Here is a 23,393-nt window from a genome sequence, read left to right as displayed (position 1 = left end):
ATCTGGTTCTTGTTAGCACTATGTCTGGTACTGGCCAGTCGGACTCTCTTGATTTGCAGTATATCCGGTGTTTGTTTGCACTATGTCCGGTAATGGCCAGTCATGCAAGACTGGCTAGGAGCCAACAGGATTGACGATGGTATTTCGACGACGGCGTGATGACGACATTACTTTCAGTATGGCCCAGTATTTGGCAAAAAAAGCAGCCAGCAGCAGCGGGAAAGTCAAAGGAAAAGGCAAACATCCAAAAAAACGAGAGAAATTACGACGATAGCGCTGCGGTGCGCCATGATGGAGCAGGCTGCACTTAAGGGCTAAGGAATTCATCACCGCTCGGCGGGCCAATATATTATAGCATCATGAAGAAAGCAGACGACAGAAAGCACGGGGGTAATGCACCACTGGAATTATGAAATGCTCTCCACTTCTCGGAAGCATCTCATGCTCCTGAGGCATGGAGTATGACAGTGTCTCTAAGCCAATGTTCGCGGCTCATGCGCTGCAGCTCATATTGGACGTGATAGTACATGGGTTTGTCTAATCTTTTGTGGCTTTAAACGTTTTTGTGACATTATTTATTATGCCTCAAAGGGACGCCCTGATGTTGTGTTGCCGAGCTGGGGGCGTTGCCGGTGAACAGGCATGCTCAGGCAGCTGAACTGCGCCGCAGTGCGCCGAGGCAGTGATGACTGAAGGAATGCAACAAGGCAATAGACAAAATGGAACTCTCTCGTTATTTCATGCTGCATTGAAGTACCTTGCCTGCTCCTACGTAATCAGGCCAGTCTTACCTAGCTCGCTTAGCACCACCTGATCGGGAAAGCACACACTTCACGACACCACACCTGAGTGTCCGTTGAACGAAGAAGCTTTAATTATCTCAGGTGTTTTTGTTTAAATACATAGGAATGGTGTAATAATCTTTCTCTGCATCCACAGCACCGAATTTGATTAGGTATATTGCATCTGAATGAAAAGATTAATCTCTAGCAACTCTTGAGTGTGTAACTTTAATCTGGCCCTTCAAATTTTTATTTTATACTTAATATCGCACCTGCCAATAAAAAAAATGTGCACTTATATTGAGACACCTGAAGTGGAAGAAATTAATGTATTGTACACCACTGATCGTTAATGGAGCTTTTGCAAAGCCCTCATAGGCATTCTAACAATTTGATGTAAGCTGTTAACCCATATATCAAATTAGTCGATTTCAAAACCTCTAACAGATACAGTTTACAAAACTGCCATGACTGTTGCTGGTACTGAGTTAGAGATTTGTAAACATTGTGCTTCAGTTTTTTTGTAGTTGCCGATCTTCATCGTTTTTTGTACTTGAAGCCCTAAGTCAGAATTCTGCTTCATAATGTTGGTAAAATTTAGCTTTCTCTTTTAAATGCAACAAATATCATTGAAATCGGTTCAGTGGCTGTGTAATGAGAACATTTCACATGTATCTGAACGGGGAAATCAGAGTTGTGTAAACCTTCCTCTTGAGCCCAGTGTTACTGTCCGGTGCTAATCAGCTAGGCCCATGCAGGGACCCGGTAGAAGACTTGATGTGCTGGTTCTCCAGGGTGACTAGGTTGATCCTGTACCACAACCTGATGCTGCTGATGGGCAGGTCAGACAACGTGTGGGAGATGGCATGCCCGTCTCGCCTCTGCCAGATCTGGGGCACCATGCCGGCGCTCGGCACCGAAAATCTCTTGCTTTGCCCTGTTACACTTGCCACACTGGTGGCAAACTGTCCCATGGTAAGAATGATCTTTCGCGTTGAAGCCTTCTACGAAACATTGATCGCTTCCAAGCCAGTGGGTCTGTTCAGTTCACGCATGGTTCACTGCACCACATGCACCAGCTCATGACACGCTGCACCACAGCTCTTGATTCTCCAGTGCAAAATGTGATCAAGCACGCGCAAAGCGAGGCAGGTGAGCAGTGTCTACACCTCTAGCCAGGTTGTGGCTGTGCATGGCTGTCAGCGCAACTGAGCACGTATGCAGCCTGTGCTCCCTATCTTGGAGGTAATCTGTGGTGGGTGCGTAGGTTGGGTGAGCTGAGATTGTATAGACTGTTTTATCGACGGTGCCACCATTTTGCGATCAGAGCGCCGTTTATTGTCCAGTGCCATGCTGGTATGTGGGAGCGTGCTGGAGGGTGGACAACAAATGTGCACTTGACAAGTGGCAAGTTTTCACGTTTTCCTGAGAGGTATCAAGTTTTTGTGATTGGGATACTTATTGGCGTGTTGTTACTAAGCTTTGAGATCTGAAGTAGCTGCAATATCAAATGGTGACGGGCCTAAAGGCATTGCCACAACTCTGCCCATGATCAAAATAGGCAAGTAGTGAAGTCTGAATATTGTCGATACGTAATACATGCTGTGGAAAACTAACGAGACGCGAAGAAACCAGACAGAGAGCTACTCATCATTCCCACTTATTTTCTCGCAGTGCCTGCCTGCGCACGTTTATTAGTCTTTTTCTACCTGCTTCCGCCCCTCAGTAGCATTGTCTTATTGGATCTTGTACAATTTCTGTACTGGCCTTCTTATTAACTTGCCATCTTAAGCTTGCACACGGAAGGCTCGGATTATTCTTCTTGACCAGGGAAGACGTCCACGACTTGTCCCAGTGGCCAAATACCTCTAAAGAGAGATGTTAGGCTCCTCGATGCCTACCACATCACCCACTTGTAGACTGCTACTAGAATGCGTTGGCTAGAGGTGAAGTGCCCTCAGCTCGAGGAGGTACTCTTTCTTCCATTGGATCCACAGGTGATCCACGAGCTTCTGGCAGTATCGCAACTTCTTGCTGAGGTCACGTTGAGTAGCCTGAGCACTTCGAGTTTCGTCGTCACTGTTGGTTCGCTCTGGAGAGGCAAGAAATGAGTGTCCGACCAGAAAATGAGCAGGACATAGTGGAGAGGGCTCTCTAGTGTCCGTATACGTATAGGTTTGGGATCTTGAATTGATAACTGCTTCTACCTTCAGCAGTACAGTCTCAGTTTGTTCGCTGTTGAGCTTGCTCTTTCCCAGCACTTAGCGTAAAGATGACCTGACTGATCGGATAAGTCTTTCCCACCAGCCGCCCCACCAAGGCGCACCTGGCATGATAAACTTCCACTCTATGCAATGCGCCAAGAACAAAGATGCAAATGGAGAGCTTTTCATGGGTGTTCCAAATGTCCCATAGCTCTCGCGATGCTCTCTTAAATGTGAGAGCATTATCAGAGTACAGTGTTTCGGGCACTCCTCTACAAGCCAGAAACCTACGAAACGCTAGCAAGAAGGAGCTTGTAGAGATTCCACTCGTCAGTTCAAGGTGTACTGCTCTCATGGTCGCACAGTTCAACAGCAGAACATAAGCTTTTGATGTAACTACATCTGTCTCATGTCGCTTTACACATAGTGGGCCTGCAAAGTCTAATCCCACAACTTCAAACGGCCATAATGTGAGAAGCCTGTCTTCAGGCATTGGTGCATATTGCACATTTACAGGTTTCACGTATTTTTCACAGAGAAAGCAAGCACTGATGATCTGTTTAACTTCTCGTCGAGCACGTGTAACCCAGTAATGCTGTCGAATCTGCATCAGTGCTTGCCACACCGCCATGTAAAGCTCTACAGTGAGCCTCAGTAACCACTAAGGCCATGAAGGGATGCCTTTGCAGTAGAATAACCGGGTTCTTTCCATCATACATAGCTTTCATTCTTTCAAGTCGGCCACCAAGTCGAAGCTGCCCAGTTTGATCCAGTTAAGAGAGAAGATTGCGCAGTACGGAGTGTTTCTTGAAGGTGTCTCTAAGCCGAAGGTGTTCAATGTCATTTGCAAATACTTTGAGCTGGACACGACAGATCCAGAACATTTCAGCCTTGTTTATCTCCTCTGTCGAAATAGTTACACTGAGCGACGTATGAGTACAATGGCTTCAATACACAAATCGAAAATACCCAGGTGGTGATGCGCAGGAGCTTCTGTAGGTTGCCAAAGTTCTTTAATTCAATCAGGGTGTTAACTTTTCTCGGTACTTGAAGAAGTACATGTTGTGTGTCACACTCTGACTCTACGTAGATCTGTGTGGTCATGTCCGAGTCTGTAGGTCAGGTTGATCTTGGCTGGGATAACCATTCAGGTCCCCTCCACCAGCTGTGACATCTACGGAGGGTCTTTACAGATACGCCCCTAGTCAATAAATCTGACGGGTTGTCTTCTCCTGGGCAGTAACGCCATAGCAGTGGGTCAGCAACTTTGGCGATTTCAGTCACTCTAGGCTTTACAAACTGACTCAACTTATCGAGGTCACCCCGGATCCAGCTCAGTGTAATCGTTGAGTCTGTCCACATGACGCAGGGAAAATGCGTCGAATCCCACGATGAGCATCATACTTGTAGCAAATCTGGATTGAGGTTCAACTCTTTATACAGGCAGTCTTGCAAGGGATGGGAAGCCTTGAGCGTGTGACGATGTGGCATATAATAGGTGGCCGAAACACTAGGGACATTCTGAGGTACCACTTCACCGTGTCGTTGCTTCAGATATTGCCGGATGACTGTCTCGTATCACTCCAATAATCGTCCATTCATCAATAGCCTCTCTGCCAGTTTTTGTAGACGTGTGAGTGCAGTATCACAGTTGTTTCTAAGTAGCTGCTTCTGATCGTCCTTCCAAGGTAGCGCCACGGTGTATCTGCCATTTTTCTTGTGAATTGTTCCTTGGAAGCGTGCCATGGACTCATCTGAGGGAGGTTCGCCGGAATCTGCGATGTCCATTGCTTCGAGTTGCCAGAACGATTGGAGAATTTGCGAGGTTGTTTCATTGTCTCTAATCGTTTTCACTCGCAGAACGCAGACCATAAGGTTAGCGTCGCAGTCAAGAAAGACTTTTTGGCAACTGGGCCCTTGCAGTGTCCGACCAAATGCCGTGTCGATTGCGGCCAATCCTTGAATTACTTTGCTCCTTGCAACTTCTCCCATCATGATTTTCCAAAGATGGTCAGCTCCTATCAACAAGTTGAGCCCGTTCTCTGTCTCCGCTTCAAGAAAATTCTTTTTTTCGGCAAGAAATTTGCCCTCACATCGCAGCTTCTGAATGAAGTTGTTTTCAGCTGTCGGCGCAGCAATGTCATGACAGATAACTGGAACCACAATTGCTTGAGCGATATGGTTGTTGGAACAGTGTTGGCCATGCAGTGGTACTTCAACAACCTCTCGTATTTCAGCATGACTTGGGGATGCGTTGCCAAACGTGTTGAATGCAATTCGAGTTTCTTCCAGTACCTACAGTTGCAGTTTTACAGTGACATTTTCTGTGAAGAATGACATTTTCTCTGACTGCCTCCATCCGGAATCCCTTTGATGTATCTGGACCTATTATTTTTAATGACAAAGGCGTAAAACTCTGCACGTACACTTCTCTGCCCGTCTTTGCTCAAACGTTTGTGGAATCTCTGTCGCATAGCATTACTGATTGCGACGATACTATCCCTGCTGTGCTACCCGAAGCTGCCGCTGGTCGCGAAGTTTCCGCTGTAGTGTCTTTCTTTCTGTAGTTAGAGTCACACAAACTCAAGGCGTGTCTTCCGTGACAAACTGAGCACGTAAGTTTGACGTGGTAAGACCGTGCTGGGTAACCTCGTGATGTACATCTATAACAGCGGTTATCCTTAGCTAGATCGTCTTTTTTGGAAATAAGAAAGAGGTTGGTGTTGCAGGCGCGTGTACTGTGTTTCTTATCGACAGAAGAAACACTCACTCTAGCTGTATGGCGCACTGTGCAATACAGGAGCGGTGCTGGTGCCTCAAGTTCTCTCAGCACAATCATCGACAGATCGTTGTGACGATGGTCTGCACTGTTCTGGGCTTTCTAACTCAATACGTGTGAACATGTGCAGCTTTTTTAACTCCGCTTTCGATGTTGCAACTGCCAGTGCTGGCTCCAAGACGTTCGTATCAGACTCATGTTGTCTTAAAGTCTGACCCCGCTTTCCTCGCATATATGCTAGAATGATCTCGTATGGCAGTGCCTTCTGTAGAATATCAATCAGCATTGCAGAGAAACTGAGAGTTTAGTGCAGTCAGACAGCGGATATTTAATTGCACGGCATCATAAAGTTGCTTGAGGGCTCTACGTCGCTTCCCGACTTTACATGAGGTAGGTTGCGAAGCGCTGACAGGTGGTGCTGCTCTATCCTTTTACAATTGCTGAAACGTTCTTGTGAGAAGGTCTACGGCATCTGCGTAACAAGCTTCGGAAGTCGGGAAACCGGCAATGGGCTGCTGCCGGGCTTCCCCCGCAAGATAATGCCATAAATAGAAAAACTTTGTCATTGTTGATATAGCGTTGTTGAGATGAACAGTCTGCTCAAACTGCTCCCAGAAAGCTGCTCATTTGTGAATGTCACCTTTAAATTGTGGAAGATTGTAAATAGCACCGCATAGTTTGTCAACTGGGGCACATTGCGTGATATTTCGACTAGCTAAGCACGCTTCGAAGTGCCGCTCGCAGATTACAGGGGCATCATCCAAATCATTGTCGCCAACTTTGATGTTTTGCCGCCACAGTTGCAGTGACTCCCTATTTTTAGGACTCCGAAAGAGACTAAGACGTGCACTATTCATAATCGGACACCACTCGCTCCTGTTGCTGCCCGCACATTGAAAATATCTGGTACTGATCGTGTCTTTGAGAAGACAGAGCGTGCAGTGTGTACGTGGACGTATAGATACAACCCACAATTATTAGTACAATCGCTGCCTAGATTTAGTTCCTGTAAAGGCGGGTAACAATAACGAGAAAAGAAATTAAACGTACAAAAGCAATTAAAAAGACAAATACGTATACGTTCACAAATTACTGGCTTCCGTGTTGCAGCTTGCACGTACGGTTGTCAGCGTTCGTATAGAAAAGGGGACCCTTGTGCAAATAACATCCAGAAGGGTTCACGGCAAGCTGTTTGTCCTGGGGTGTGCAGCAGACCAAACTAATCACACATATGCAGGGCACTGGCAGGCTCGGTGAGCTTCCTACGGGACATGCTCCGTGAGTGAAGGCAATTATATGAAGGCTGTAGGGGCGCGCGTGCTTGTAAAGTTTGGTATTGCGCTTCTCTGGTCAGAAATCACCCCTGCTCTACTAGAACCAAAAGTCTCTTCTGCTCGAGTGGCTTGAGGGTGTGAGAACAGAAGACTTGGAACAAGCAAACATTTTATTCGTTGGGCAACTAAGCTGATGCTGCGGCCATGATGTCGAGCTTTTCTTTCGCAGACGCGAAGCACACTGTCCACTACATGGCTCCCCCCCTAACGATGAAGGCATTGCCGTCGAGCGGTTTATCTGCTTGAGATGGCATTGCCAGCGTCCCTGTAAGCTGCGTTCAAGTGGTCTATAGCTATTGTCTCTTCGCGTCTATTAACCAGGAGAATGAAGTACTTAGGATCGCGCTTGAGGACTTTAAAAGGACCGTTGTAAGGTGCTTGTAGTGGAGTGCGAGTGGCATCGTGACGGATGAAGACATGGCTGGTATGAAGTAATGATGGGCTCATATAAACGGTCTTGCAATCCTGACGAAGCGGCGGTGGTACGACAGTAGCCATAGTAGTTCGCAGGCGGTCGGCGTAAGAGTGTAGCTCAGCTGATGTCGGTTCCGAGGCAAAGAACTCGACAGGTACACGAAGTGTCGTGCTGAAAACTAGCTCTGCGGATGAACTCTGTGTGTCTTCTTTCACCGTGGTGCGAAGACCTAGTAGAACCAGAGGCAGGTGCTCTGTCCATGGCATTGTTGAGTCCTGCGCACGCAGTGATGCCTTCAGTTGACGGTGAAAGCGTTCCACCATGCCGTTGGAACTGGGGTGGTAAGCCGTTGTTCGTATGTGTGTTACGCCTAGAAGGAGGGAGAGAGGCCGAAAGAGGGACGATTCAAGTTGGGTCTCCCTCGGTCTGTCGTTATGGTATGTGGCACGCCATAACGAGCGATCCAGGTGTGCACAAGAGCCTGTGCAACAAATTCTGCAGCGATGTTGCTTAGCGGCGTTGCTCTTTAATGACTTGAATGACTTTAATCTTTAATGACTTGAACGCGGAGTGAGACGGGCTGGATGCCACGTTGATCAACTCGATGCCCGAGGTAATCGACGCCAAACTCGCTCTTCGAGACGTTGATAACGAGTCCGTATTGACGGAGACGTTGGATTCAGGTCCGCAGTAGACGAATGCAGGTCCGATTCATGTTCTGCAGCAGATCGGCTGAAAACGAGAATGTCGTCTAAATAGACGAAACAACAAGTCAGCCCGCGTAGCACTTGGTCAACGAACCGCTGAAATGTTTGAGCAGCATTTCGGAGACCGAAGGGCATGCAGACGTATTCAAACATGCCGAATGGTGTGATGATTGCGGTTTTGGGAATGTCGGAAGGCTCCACAGGAATCTGATGGTAAGCTTTAACTAGATCCACTTTGCTGAATATGCAGCATCCATGAAGCGAAGCGGTGAAGTCGTGAATGTGAGGAATAGGATATCGGTCGGGAATCGTCACTTTGTTTAACGCGCGCTAATCTCCACATGGCCTCCAATCACCTGTCTTCTTTGGAACTATGTGTAAAGCGGATGCCCAAGGGCTAGCAGAAGGCCGAACGAAACCCAACTCGAGCATGTGATCGAATTCCTGTTTTGCAATTTGCAGGCGGTCAGGTGCTAAGTGACAGGGTCGGGCATATACTGGTGGTCCTTTCGTGACAATGTGGTGCGTGACCTTGTGCAGGATTGGGCAATCAGGTGAGGGGGGTTGAAATCACTCTGGAAATTCATGTAGGATGGTGAACCAAGGTGTCGATACCTGGGTGTGTGCTTGTAGGAGACGCAAGGGCGGTGCAGTTGTGGTGATGCCTTGTACCGACAGGTTTGTCGTTGAGTCCAGCAGGCGGCATAGGCGTAGGTCGACAACCAAGTTGAACTTCCACAAAAAATCTGCACCGATGATGGGGCCGTGGACGTCAGCGACAGTGAATAGCCATCGAAAGAGACGCTGCAGTCCTAGATGGGTCACTGATTTCTGGCCATACGTTCTAATATTAGAACCGTTGACCGCAGTTAGAAAGGATGTGTCGTGGCGATGTCGTCTTCGGTCGTCAAAGGTAGGCGAGAGCACACAAATTTCTGCGCCTGTGTCGACAAGGTAGCGAACTTTCGTTACACGGTCGGTGACATAGAAAAGACGGCTTGACCTAGGGCCGGTAGCACTTGCCGTCATCAGTGACTGGACCGACCGTTTCCCGAAAAGTTACACGGTGGACGACACTGACATGCACGAGTGCCGTATTGGGCGTGGTACCAAAAAATAGCGGCATTGGAATAGTGGGAGTTGCTTTGGTTGGGCGTGCGACGACGTGACTGGTCTCTACTCGCAGAGAAACACAAGGTAGCTAGCTCAGTAGTTAGTTGATGCACTCGCGAGGCAAGCTGTGCGTTTGAGGAGCTGAGTTCGTCAAAGCGCTGCTCTAACTGTAACGGACTCGAGACGGGCGCCTGACAACGGTTGATGGCAGATACGAAAGGATGGGAAGTATCCATGATCGGGTCTGCCATTGTTGCTAAGTCTTCAATGGACGTTGCCGTAGGTGAGGCACATAAAATCATCCGTACCCGATTCGGTAGACGCTGAAGAAAGAGCTCGCGGACGATTTTTGAGTCCGTTGAAGATGAATTGCCTCCGAGTAGCAGGGTCATGCGGCGAAGCAGTTCGGTCGGCTTTCAGTCGCCAAGTTCCTCTGATGAGAGAAGCTGTTGAATGCGTCGCAACTTGGAGTCGGTTGTGCGTCGTAGTAACTCCTGTTTCAGGATGTTGTAGGGGTTGTCAGGGTGGGGGAGTGAGCAAAACGTCGCGGATCAAAGCTGTGGTGGTCGGGCTGAGTGCACTCACGACATAGTCGTACTTGACCGTCTGCGATGTGATTTGGTGACGGTGGATCTGCGCTTCGATGTGGAGAAACCAGAGCTCACTTTCTGCGGGCCAGAACTCGGGAAGTTTGAGTGTGGCGATGGAAGGTGTGGCATTGTCTTGGGAGTTCGATTCCATGACGTCGAAGAGAAGCGGCGGGACGAATAGTTGCGATGTGGGAAGCGTCCGAGGTCACCAACTTGTGGGAACAGAAGACTCGGAACGAGCAAACATGTTATTCGTCGGGCAACAAAGCTGATGTTGCGGCCATGATGTCGAGCTTTTCTTCTTTCGCGGACGCGAAGCACACTGTCCACTACAAGGGAAAAGAGGGATGACAGATTATAGTAAGAAGCCGACCATGCCTGGTCTTCTGGCGGTTTGCATCTGTATGGGCCCAGACGGTGCATGGAATACCTGGGGGGATCGAGAACTAGAGCCGCTGGCAGGTCCATTTCATGCCAAATTTTGATAATTTTATCCTCTCCACCTGCAGTACTAAATGCTTGTTGTTGGAGGAGGCTTTAGAACAGGAACTTAAACTTAAGTAGACATGTATCACTACAGTGTGTTTTTACACAAAAAAGTGAACTCGACGCTGTTGGAGAACCACAAAACGTTCTCCAACGTCTACGCTCCGCAGTGCCACCGCTCAACGTATCCAGATGACGCAAAGCCAGCCCGTTAACAGCCTTACAGCTGACTGAAATGTGTGGAAATCGTTTGTAAGCACATCTATGAAACTTTTTTCTAGGTTGCATAGCCATTAACAACAAATGATGCAATAAAAAAGCCTATTTACTATCTATATTGTTTTCAAAAAAATACATTCATAGAGTCTGGCAGCACTGACAGATACGCGGCAAGCGTGCGGCGGTGTCCGCCTCTTTTGTGCTCCACGTATGCGATGCCAGCAAACCGTCGGCGGCGCCCCACTGCATCTATTCCTGCCGGGTGAATTTCACCGTGGAAGTTCGCTCCATGTATCCTGGGTTTAAAAGAGTGATGTATCTGCTTTGATGCGTCGCCGGTGCCTCCTCTCAAAACTGGCGTCATCCTGAGAATTCGTTCCAAGTGGATCCGCCTTGCGAACTCCGTGGCTAGAATTGTAAATTGCAATATGAGCCATAGGGTAACTAGTTAGAAACTTGATTAGTGAAGTTTTGTTAATTGGTTAATGCATTTCAATTTTTTTTTGCAAGTAATGTCCGCGTCTTCGAGTAGACCAGCTCAGGAACTAGAATTGTGCTATCTGCTACAGGCAACCTTTAAAAACTTGTGAAAGTGTTCGCTGAAACACCCTGTATATATATCTATATATATATAGTCAACCTGACGGTGGTCCGAAGCAGACGGTCAGTAGCACTTTGCTCTTCGAAGAGGCAGGACGTGTGTTGAGTGAGATCCTGAACACTTTGCAATATGGGGAAGACTTTAAATCATTGATTCAGGGCATCAGAGAGGTGCAACATAATCCTGACGCATATCTCTCGCATTTGCCGCTAAATTGCAACTATTGTTATTTTCGCAGCTGTTAGAAATCCAGGCACCATTGGAGGACATTGTGATGCTCGCGGACAACTTTCGGACACAGTCGCCGCGTGCGCCGCTGCCGCCCCTGTTTGGCAAATGCCGAGAGCTGACGCTGGGCTCCCACTGTCTACGATCGAACAGTACCATCATGATGGCTGAGGCAAGCCTGGCTTGCATCAGGAAGGCAGTCGAATGGTACCCGCACCTCGAGCAGCTGCAGGTAAGTGCCTCAGCCAGACTGTAGCTAAGGCATGTGCAGCAGTTTATAGTCACATGATATAAGTGTATGCAGTAGAACCTTGCTGGTGCATTTCTTCTTCATAGATTTCCTTTTTTTCATTCTTAGCAGCAAACATTAAAAATAACAGCATAATCGCTTATGGCGTAAATTGCTAAAGTTACACTATTAGCAGTAATGCATCATAACCAAAACAACATTTTTTTTTTTTAGTGGTTGTACACCTGCAACACATGCAGGCCAAGCAGCCGCGCGTATCTGAGAATCGAAGCATGCGACCAGGATGTTTGCATCCGTTTAAATTTACGAACGTTGAAAGGTTAGTATGAGAAATTGCGGTCTTCGCATGAAGCAGGCAAAGTAACACAAAGAAGTAAACTACATAGAGGAAAGTAAATCGCATACTAAATTTTCAGACCCACTCGTTTGTTCAATATTCCCTGCTGCACCGCCACCAACTTCACAAAACTTTTGTAGAACGACGACTGAAATTTCGGACGCCTTACAGTGTCTCCTTCGATTTCTCGGACTGATCCGCGATGTCGAAAACATGGCGACCCAGAACCAAGTGGCCGCCATTCGAGTGTTGCCCGTGCCATGTGTGTCCTCACTTTCGTTGTCAAGGTGATTCCTCCGCTTTACAAGTGCTCTACAGCCACTGCGACATGTTTCATTGACTCGGCACCAAACAGCAACGTTGGTCAGCTACTCTCGACGAAGCGCGCTGGTTAGGCCTAGCCAGTGGCGGTGCCGGGTGGCATGCCATCACGGGAAGCTTGCCCTTGATATCTTTGTACCCGTAGAAGATTGGACTTGTGATCACACGCACAAGCTAAACCGACAGCAGCCCATGTGAATCAGAGTTTGGTTTCTTTGGCGATAAGCTGTGGCACCTACTGCGAACGCCTCCCAAGCTTGTATATGTGCGCATACTGGTAGGAACGACGGAAGCTCACATGTGGACGTAAAGCCTACAAGCTCGGAACTATATTTGCCGCACACCGCTCAAACTGACAGCAGTCAGGGTTGCACGCGCGATATCTGCACTTCACAACGACGAGACTGGCGAACACAAAATTAACTGAAGAGCCGAAGCCACCAAAGAAAGACAATGCGCACGCGTTCAGTGCGGAAGGCGCGTCGCTGATAAGCGGCCCAGTGAAGGCTTCGCCATCGCCTAGGCAACCCCTGCACGGCTGCATCGCAATGTTACCGCTTTCCTTTTTTTTTTTTTTTTTCATTCCTTGTTTGTTTGCTCTGTGTTTCCACCCTCTCGTTCGCATCACCCTCGTCGCTCTTCCAAGCGCGATCGCTACTGCACTTGCATGTGGGATTTTTTTGCATTTTAATTGGTACCTATTTTGTATCGCACGACTGCACTATAAGCACCATGCTTATACAGTATAGACCACTTATAACGTAGCCGCTTATAGTGCAGGACCGGATATAGTGCGGTCTTTTCAGACTCCCGTTTATTTTCCCATAGCACTCCATGTATACACATATCGCTTATAGTGCAGTTGCGGGAAACGAAATACCGGTTACAGTGCGGCTGCCTGGGAGTACGGAAATCAGCGGAGACGGCGAACGCTCCCCTCAAACGGGCGCCCCAAGGAGTGCTCGAGGAAGAAAGAGACGAAGTGGAGGAGAAGGGCACGTGGTGCGAACGAACAGCCAGTGAGGCTGAAACCAGAATCTTGAATGCGAGTTGTGAAATATCACGGCGCGCATAGCGAGCGAGGACCACGAAACTGCCAACGCTCGCTTCACGATAACGGCAGTAAACGAAACTTCAGGGAGCGGGCGGCGCCAGGCACGGCACGGCGAAGGGCGCACGCGGAGACCGTGGAATGTGAGGGAGGAGGGCAGCAGGGAAGCGGATTTTGCCTCGGCAACTCCGCTGCTTCGGTGGCTCCCCTCGCCCTTCCTCGTAGCTCCCTCACTTTCGACTGTCACTGTGTGCGCCCGTCACCGTGCAGGCGCTGCCGCTCCAGCCGGCCCGGCGCCAGTTCCCCGAAGTTTCGTTTTCTGTCGTTATCAGGAAGCGGGCGTTTGCCAGCGTGGGCAGTTTCGTTGGCCATCCTGGGGTAGCCGCAGCGTGCAAGGTCAACACGTGACTACAAAGTAGAGGAAGCATAAAGGAGAAAGAAGGGTTCACTGCCATTTTCTATGCGTGGCTACGGTAGCGTGGCTGAGATGTCGGCATGTACGCGCATGTTCCGGTGCAGCGCAGAATCGGCGACCTTGCCATTTGAGAGAAGGTGAAATTTCCGCGGCGTTTTTTTTTTTTTTTCGCGCGCGACATTGAGAGGTCTCTCCTAAGCTTTTACTAAGCCGGAGCAATGCCGGTCGGAGGCGCCATCGCGTGATTTGGTTCGAATTAACGAGATTCGACTGTAAATTGAAAGCAAACGTTCTAGCCGCATTCCTCGACTGTCGCATACGCGTGGCGGCTCGGTGCACATGTTTTGCATATGTGCGGGCCTTGAAAATTCTTGTTTGGTTATAGTGCGGTACCGCTTATAGTGCGGATATTCGCGACTCCGGCGACTTACGTTATAAGCAGTCTACACTGTACATGGAGTTCTGTGGAAGTGTAAACGCGAGTCAGAAAAGGCCGCATTATAGCCGGCTCTGCACTGCTATAAATGGTTGTTATATATAAGTAGTCTAAGCTGTAGTCAGTTCACACCATCACAATTCAGATTGCACATTTTCCTGGGTAATTCATCTACAGTAAACTTCCAATTTTCTGACTTTCTAGGGACTGCAAAAATGTCCGTAACATTTGGCAGTTTGAAGAAGCGAATGCTAGAGAGAATGCACCATTTTATTGGCATTTTTCGGATGCAGAAGGTCAAGGATGTAGTAGCAGACCACTGCAACTCGATCTGCCAATGAATCGTTGAGATGGCTCCGAAAAAGAGTCGTTTAAAAAAAAAATATGGCGTCAGCGGGTGCCGTCAAAGTAGCCCGTGCTATCTTCAACTGTGGTCTTCAACACCAGTCAGAACGCTGCCTTTTATTGCCCTAGGGGCTTGAAATGCAGTAGAGCCTCATTCATGCATTCTAAAAAAGAAATGCAAGAAAAACGCTTACTAACCGGGAAACTGTGCGAGTCGAGCTGGTAGGACCCGTGCGGCCCGAGACGCAAGTTGTCGTCTTTGCGGCTTCGGCAAGTTTACGTTTGTGTTACTCGCATTCAGCCTGGGTCAGCAGCTTTCTCGAGCGGGGCATTTCGGTGCAAGTTTTGACGTGACCACTCCATGCGAAGCAGTGCAGCTATGAGATGCCGACGCGCATCAAGCTGGTGGGGTTCAAGCGACCTGAAACGCACATATTGTAGTTTTCCTGTTTTGTAGTGCTTTAAGGCAGTGACAGGAAACCGAAACGAAATCAAGCTGGTGCAGAGGCACCTGGAAACGATGCCTACGATGCCACCAAAGTAAAACATGACACTCACTTCGTGCCGTTAGCAGCAGGGAACAGCGGTGCGTTTGGGTTATCCGCTATTAAACACGCGCAGTACGCTTCCAATGGCACTGATTTCCACTGATCACGATGGCAATGCACATCGTTTCAGTGGACGCTAACACCGTTTTTTCTCTTTTGCGTCTGACATTTGCGGCGCTCCGCGCTTGCCGAGCTCCGAGAGTTGTCTGAATTAACCGATGTGTGACCAAATTCGTCCGAATTAACGAGTTTCATTGCATTAAGTAATCCATACGCCTGCCGGGACCAAAGTTTGAGTCCAAGTTATCCAATTTTCCAAATTAATGAGGGTAAAATTAACAAGGTTTTTCTGTATGGGATAATGAAACTACTGAAACTCAAAAGCGCGGGCAGCTCATAGTCGAGCGAAAATGAAACCTTCTGACTGCTCTAGTCATTGTCAAGGTTATCGTCAAAAAGTTCTTTTTTCTAAGAATTGAATACTCAAAGTAAACAAGTAGCACTTTCTTCTGCCTTATAAAACAATGCAATCACCTATCCTCTAAGCATAATCAAATAATATATAATATAAAAAATATATGATAATCAGAGTGAACGACCTCTATCTATACATTTGCGAGAGTACTGCCTTAGCTGCAAACTCTCAACTTTCTGTTCATGGAAGTGGCGGATCTTTGCTTAAAGAAAAAGGCCTATGAAACAAGAAAAACAGAAATATAGAAAGTTTCTTATTTTCATACTACTTATGGCTTTCAAATGCTTCAGTGTACTCTTCCACGAATTCTAAAACGGTTACAATATAGCAAATAAATAGATGTGTCTCATTTTAGTGTTGCAGAATTAGTGGCTCTTCTTACTGCATAAACGAAACTCGACGGGGACAGTGAAATCTGTTTCATTTATTAGAAGTTTCGTTTAAGGGTCGCAACCCCCAAAAAAGCTGTGCAAGGTGGCTTGCTTCAGCTTGGTGTGGGACTGCTTCACCAAGTACGCATTCATCTTGTTTAAATTGCACAGATGCTCCAAGCAGCCCTCCTTCTGGAAGTACCGCTGGAGAAGTTCTACTGCCTGGCTTGCCTCTGAAGTCAGTGGGGCACTCTGGTGGTCGTCACTGTCCATCTCCTCCTCACTTTCATCACCTGTGCCTTCTTCGACTTCCTTTAGTATGTCAACTAAAGTATCCTCACGGCAGGTGACCACGTCATCATCAACAGCTTCGTACTCATCCATTGTCCCAGTGCCAGAGCCGCACCTCTGGGCCACCAAATCAAAAACAGTGTCTGCTTCAGCATTGTCGGCGTCAGACTCTTCTTGGCTTGCATCCGACCCTTCTTGGCTTGCATCCACTTGCTCAAGGAAGCCTGCGTGACCAAAGCATCGCCGAATGGTTGTAGATGCAACCTCGTCCCATGACTGGGCCAAGATGTGGATGGCAGAAAGGAGGTCTGTGGTGTACCCTTTGTTGCTCTCCATATACAGCATCATCCTTCTAAGGATGTGGCGACGGTAAAGCACTTTTAAATTTCGAATAACGCCTTGGTCCATTGGCTGGAGCACGGCTGTCACATTGGCAGGGAGGAACTCCAGCCGAATAGAGTTCAGGTCTCGCACTTCACCATGCGCTGGGCAATTGTCCACAATGAACACAACCTTTCTGCTTTTTTTGGTGAACTCTGCATCTCTCTCCCTCAACCAGGTTTCGAAAATTGCCTGGGTCATCCAAGCCTTGGTATTTGCCTCGTAAAATACCGGGAGTCCTTTCACACCTTTAAAAGCCCGAGGTCTCTTTGCTTTTTTCCGATGACAAGAAGCTTCAGTTTTTCGGACCCGTCCATATTGGCTCCCACCAGAACAGTAACGCGGTCCTTGCTCTGTTTTCCTGCTGTACACTTCTCACCTTTCAAGCTGAGAGTCTTGTTGGGAAGAAGTTTATAAAAAAGCGCCATTTCGTCCACGTTGAAGATGTCGCTGGGCTTATAAGTTGAGAGGACGTCTTGGAGCTTCTGCTGCTGCCAGTCGGCGCAAACATTCAGATCTACCGCGGCACTCTCACCTGCTATAGTGCGGAAGACGAGGCCATGGCGCTTTTTGAAACGGCTTAACCAGCCGTCACTGAACTTGAAGTCTTCAATCCCGATTTGGAGTGCGATGTCTCTTGCTTTCTCCTCCAAAATAGGCCCGGTCACTGGAAGGTTGGAGCTTTCGCGCGCTGCTTAAACCACAGGAAAAGTGCTTTCTCGAGGTCCTCGTGGTCGGCCAGACGCATCCTTTTCCTACCGGGAGTGAAAGCGCCGCTGTTGTAAGCCTTTTGAATCTTTTCGCGATCTTTCAAAATCCTCGAAAGGGTGCACTTCGGGATGCCATGCCTTTTCGCGATAGCCGTCTTGGACTCCTGGGCGCGATCGAAGTCTTCGAGAACTTTCATTTTGGCGCTTAAAGTCAGTGCATTATGCGGGCGCTTTTTAGCGGTTCCTTCCATAGTGCACGCAGAGAGTCACGCAGGTAGTAAGCGGCGCACCAGACCGTCTCGTGCGCACCAACGCTCGATAACACAAAGTGCAAAATGGCGTCAGAATGCAGCTGCCGTGTACCGGATCGGATTGGATTGGATTCTGGACAGCGACGGTAACAAAGTCAGAATGATGGCCGATTTCGGTTTCGTTTATCCGTGTTGCCCACAAAATGGTGTTTCGTTTGTCGAGCGCAACTCAGTACTCATTTTATAGAAAACCAATTACTTTTTTTAAAATTGTTTCGTTTAAGAGACGTTTTCGTTTATGCGAGTTTCGTTTAGCGCGCGTACACTGTAGTTATTTAAGTGCAGCAGAACTTGGCGGCTCTTTCTTGTACAAACTAGGTAGTGTTTTATTTAAGTGTAGTAGATTGCAGCAGCTTTCTTTGTTGTATAAGTCATGTTTTTCAGTTTTCTTTTTATGTCTTCATTATTATTTAAAACAATGTGTAACCCACCGTGGTTGCTTAGTGGCTATGGTGTTGGGCTGCTAAGCACGAGGTCGCGGGATCAAATCCTGGCCATGGCAGTCGCATTTCGATGGAGGCGAAATGCTGAAAACACCCGTGTACTTAGATTTAGGTGCACGTTAAAGAACACCAGGCGGTCCAAATTTTCCGGAGTCCCCCACTACGGCATGCCTCATAATCAGATCTTGGTTTTGGCACTTGAGACCCCTTAATTTAAAACAATCTGTAACTTAAAAAACACATTGCTGCGATATTGCGCTCTCTTGCAGCTGCTGTAATTGTCGGTAAAGGGGGCGAAGGACCCCTCAAGCCGTCATTCGAACGGCTTTTCCCTCCTCCACCTCCTGTTACACTGTACTGTGACGGAGCAAGAAAAAGCAATCAATGAATCAATCAATTTTTTTATTATGAGTGGTTGAGAACTAATGTCAGAATTTACTAGTGTCAGAATGTTAAAATAAGGAGTCGCTACATCATCGGGCTAGTACTTGAATGTTCTGGTGGAATCTCAAATTGTGTCGTGCATTTACCTCCATTTCTCAATTACCAAAGCTCTATTCTCGATAATATTGATGCCTTAGTTGCTCTCGAGCATTAATCTATCACTTAAGCTTGTCCTAATATTTGCCTTTAGTGTCCCTTTAAGCCCCACAATGTATTTAATCTGTTGCGCAGGTGACGACGAAATCCCCGGAGGTCCTTACTCGCATCACGGAGTTCTCTCGGCTGAAGCGCATTAACATAATGTGTGCCGTCCAAGATGTTATGTGCCCTTTCGACCCTTACATCACCAGGATGCTGCGAGCGCTGCCCCTGACGCACCTGACGCTAAAGTGCTTCAAAGGGGTGCACCTGTCGACCATTGCCCGAACCTGCGAGAACCTCGAGTGCCTCTCCCTGTTGTGCTGCTACATCTGCGATGAGAAGATTCAACCTGGCATGTTTTCGAAACTGAAATCGCTCGAGATCAGCAACTCTATCATGGAAGACACATTCTTCACCCTCCTTAGCGTCACTGAGGGCCTGACCAGGCTTTACCTCGATGGCGAGGGGGTCATCTCGGCGTATGTCCGCTGGCCGTCGTACCAACGGCCCATCCATCTGGCCATGGAACAGCTCACCCTTGTCACGGACTGGACACTGCCGGCATTGTGCGTGATGCCCAAGCAGCTGAGCAGGATGATTGAGTCGATGCCGGCGCTCAAGCGCCTCAGCACTGACAGTTACGACATCCGCCTGTTCGTGCAGAACTACCATCCACACGTGGCAGTGGCATGGACGACGTGCACGACCTGCATGGCCGAGTTCCCAAAGATTGACGAAATTCAGCAAGAGTTCTGGCACTTGACGCACTGTGACAAGAAAGACAAAGAAAAAAAGTAGCCATGAAAAGCTCTGTGCTCTTCATTGAGAACCTTAGACTTGTGTCTAGTCATGGCAAACTTTCTGTCGACAAAGACGATAAGCAGTGTCATGGGAGCGTTGCTGATCGTTGTGCAAACACCTCCACAACTGTACACAGGGGCTTGGTGCAATGCAGAACGATGTGATGCGTAGCGTGCAGTAAGCCAGCAGGGTACCGATGAACACCCCTATGACGCCTTCTGGTGTTCATTTGTATGAAAAGCCTCTGTGTGCTTAAACATGGAAACATGAGCATTGCACCATTGATGTGAACTGCTGATGGTGCACGAAACGTCAGCGCAGTGCAAGGCAGAGATCTGATGCACAGACCAAGGAACTGAAAAAAAAAAAAAGTACTCATCATTACACTGTTAAAGGAGCCCTGCTTTGAAAATGCGTGAGTCGCTATCCTTCAGGATGGCGAGCAGTATCAAGGAATCATTGTGTGCCACTGCAGCAAGTGACTGTATAGTTGCTTCCGCGAGGCATATTGCAAGATGTACTAAACTGCTTCTACACAGAAAGTGTAACGAGTATCCATCAATCAGGGGTGGATGTCTCAACTAAAACAGGATAGCCTATGTTGCCTGCTCGCACAATTGTGTTCCTGGAGGTTGGTGCACAGGACATTTACCAGATCACATAGCTAGTGTATGGTAGCTGAAAAGAGCATTAATGCCTCTGCCCCAAACTCTGTAGCCTTTGTCCCAAGTTGCAAGCCAAGCTCTCTGCAAAGTGACCCTCAAAAAGGGAACTTATAACCTGCTGGAGGAGAGAATCTTGTATGGATTGCTGATGATGTGTGAAGGGCTGACACTGTGCAGAATGTAACTTGATGGCATTCACAAAGCCACTAGCAACCGATCATGATTTGTAGGGGTGCGCAAATAGGAAAATTTTCTAATACAAATTGAATATGAATACTTATTCAAATATCAAATCGAATAATGATATGCACATGCATTTATTTGTAATTTGAGTTATTTTAACATGTTGGAACATTGCTGTGTTTAAGTATGTTGGACTGTTGGGATTGGCAGACAGGTTGGTACCTTGCCATAGTTGAGTTGTGATTGGCTGGCGTTTTGGTGCCTTACCTTGGTGAATAGCTGTGATTGACTGGCATATTGGCGCCTGGCATACTGACCACATGGCATACTGACTGGCATACTGACCATGTTCACTGCAGCAGCACTTCTTGAAGTCTCGGTTCCTGTGCACGATGACCCACCGGCGGGTAACATGTCATATTCCTCTGCTACATCGGGACCCACCAGTGAGTCACCAGGAAGTTATTCTCCTTTGAAACTTCATCAACAGTGCAGAGAGATGACACCACTTGAAATCAGAACCAACAAGAATTCTTCCTCTCTATCGATTTCTAGCAAATACGTCACTTGTGCAATGCAGGAAAGCCCTGCACATCCACACCAGGAGGAATATCTGCCGTGACCCACTCGTGGCCCATGTCGCAGAGAACGTGTTAAAAGAGTGCTAAAAGAACGCGGGCAGGACAAGCACAAGCATTCTCTAACAAGTGTATTTCAGGAAGACCATGAACTTTCCTTTTACTTCTTCCTGAAATACATCAGGGGTTAGTGAGTGCTTGTTCTGGTCCCTATCCTTCCTGTGTATTCTTTTCGCTGTCCTAACTTATTCCATACCTTGCTTTGGTTGACTCTCTTTCTGATAGCTGTGGTGAGCCTCTGCCGAGCAGTACACCCTAGTGCCTCATCTTGGGTGACTGCTTCCATCTTGGGTGACTGCACCAATGTCACGTGATTCTCTCCAGTGCCTCCTCTGGACTGACCCTCACATGTGCAGCGCTGTCACGTGTTGCACTGCAGTGCATCTCCTCACTCACACCTGTGCATTATTTGTCACACCATCGGTCTAAGTTGTGACGTAGTTGACCGTGTTTGAACAACTGGCTTTCGCTTGTAGAGTTAAGGCTTCGACGCATATGCAAATAGACGTTGCTGTCATTTTCAAGATAGCCACACCTTTCTATACCCCCGTCACAAGGGTAAATTTAGAATCACTTTGAGTGAATGCACTACGCTGTTGCGTAAAATAACAAATCTATAATGTGACGGCTGACTTACCGAACGACGCTGCCATCAATTCAGAATTACACTTACCTGTCCAGCTGCGTGTTACCAAAGTGACGCTAGCTGCAGTGAGGTGTAGTCATTGAAATTGCCACTGACATTGCCCATCTGACTGGGGTATTACTGGAGTGATTGACAGGTTCTGTTATGCTGCCTGATCTTGGTTGGACAACAGATTGAAAACAGTGACCCTCATCTTTATTTTAAAGGTGCTTTGTGTGGACTGTAGTGTTCCATACAATTAGCAGTTCACATCACATATAGCACAGTGAGTGCCTTTGGTTTCATTAAATACACTGCTTACTACTCCTATTGTTTCTAGTTACATTGCTTTGTCTGCAGGTGCAGTTGAACCCCCTTCTAGTAATGATCCTACTTGTAACGATATATTGTTTATATTCAGCCTTTAGGTTATTTATTTCCAAAATTCAGCATACTCCCTTTTTTTGTTTCACCTGAAATTTCACTGTTTTCTTGTGAATATATTCTTTTAAAATATTTTCAAAAATATTTTCTTTTGGTGAAAAATTTGTTTCGTCAAGTTTTAACATTTCTTTTGCGTGAATATCATGTTCATTAAATGATGCTGAAACTTGTATGACTGCTCATCCTGTTTCACAACCCTGTAGTTTAATCCAATGCATAAAATAAGAAAGTTTTCGAGAAACATTTAATAGGAAGGGCACAATGCCACATGGTGTTGTGACTGCAAGAATTAAGATCATTTAATATTTGAGCACAAATAGAATGAGACTTTGTGACATTACGTGGGTACACAGATGCAACAAACTATTACAAAATGACAGGGAAGGCGCAACACTTCGTTACTATAGGTGAACTTGCCCTTTTCCACCACTGCAGTGGGCATAACGCAAAAAGTGCAAGGATCCATGCCAGGGTCCTGCACCCCCGCATCTACCTTTTTATTTTCATTGCAGAAATAAACAAAATGGAAGCATAAAAAAAAAGTAAAAGATTGCTTGAGTGGCAGACTGAAACGTGGTCTTGACCTCACTGGCTCCTTGAACCGAATTCAACTATACAAAACATTGCTACACAAACGATCACTACACAAAACAACATGGTGCAGTCAGCAACTGGATAGTATCAAGCACTGGCCACCTAGGATAGAGCTTCAAGCGGCCCTAGGTGACCTCGGAGCATCGCTTCCCTGGTAGCATCACTGGAAATTAGTGAAAATTAAGGCAGAGATTGGACTTGTGTGTACAGATGATGGGATGTGCGAGCGAATGAGGCAGCAAAAAAGTAGGCTTGCTTTTGTAGGTGGTCAAACAGGAGGCATTAGAAGTTGTTCACACATTAGAGATCATGATGCAGACAAAACACCTGTGAAGTTGTCAGTCATTTTGAAAAGTTTTAGGGAAAAAGAGTGATAGTGCAAGAAAGTATATATACACACGAAGACACGACAGACACGGACGAGCGCTTGCACACTAGCGCTTACACAATAGTAGTTTTTTATTGAAAAAGGCACAGAATATATACAGTTGCGACTGTGTGCCCAAAAACAGCAGAACGAAAAAAAAAAAAATCCTTCTTCGGGGGCATATACAATCTGTCATGATTGTATATGTTTTGTGTGCCTTGCAATAAAAAAAACTAGTTAGCATTGTGGACATGATATGCTATTTCTTGACACTCCTTTTCATTTACCCGCCGTGGTTGCTCAGTGGCTATGGTGTTGGGCTGCTGAGCACGAGGTCGCGGGATCGAA

The 23,393-nt window shown here is 47.2% G+C and overlaps 2 protein-coding genes across 2 annotated transcripts in view; one reads left to right on the top strand and one right to left on the bottom strand.

Annotated features, from left to right (window-relative positions):
• The window catches only part of LOC125940047 (uncharacterized), a 398,764-nt gene that overhangs the window by 307,002 nt on the left and 68,369 nt on the right, over positions 1-23,393 (bottom strand). The gene's annotated exons all lie outside the window — the stretch shown is intronic.
• LOC119464264 (uncharacterized) lies at positions 1,544-22,254 on the top strand. Its single transcript, XM_037725174.2, has 3 exons — positions 1,544-1,757; positions 11,469-11,690; positions 18,819-22,254. The coding sequence occupies exons 1-3, from the start codon at positions 1,560-1,562 to the stop codon at positions 19,524-19,526; spliced, it is 1,128 nt and encodes a 375-aa protein (XP_037581102.1). The 5' UTR covers positions 1,544-1,559; the 3' UTR covers positions 19,527-22,254.

Source organism: Dermacentor silvarum, chromosome 9, assembly GCF_013339745.2.
Source record: "Dermacentor silvarum isolate Dsil-2018 chromosome 9, BIME_Dsil_1.4, whole genome shotgun sequence".
In the NCBI taxonomy this organism is placed as follows: domain Eukaryota; kingdom Metazoa; phylum Arthropoda; class Arachnida; order Ixodida; family Ixodidae; genus Dermacentor; species Dermacentor silvarum.
Note: the sequence above shows the minus strand (reverse complement) of the source record. Positions and strands in the feature narration are given on the sequence as shown.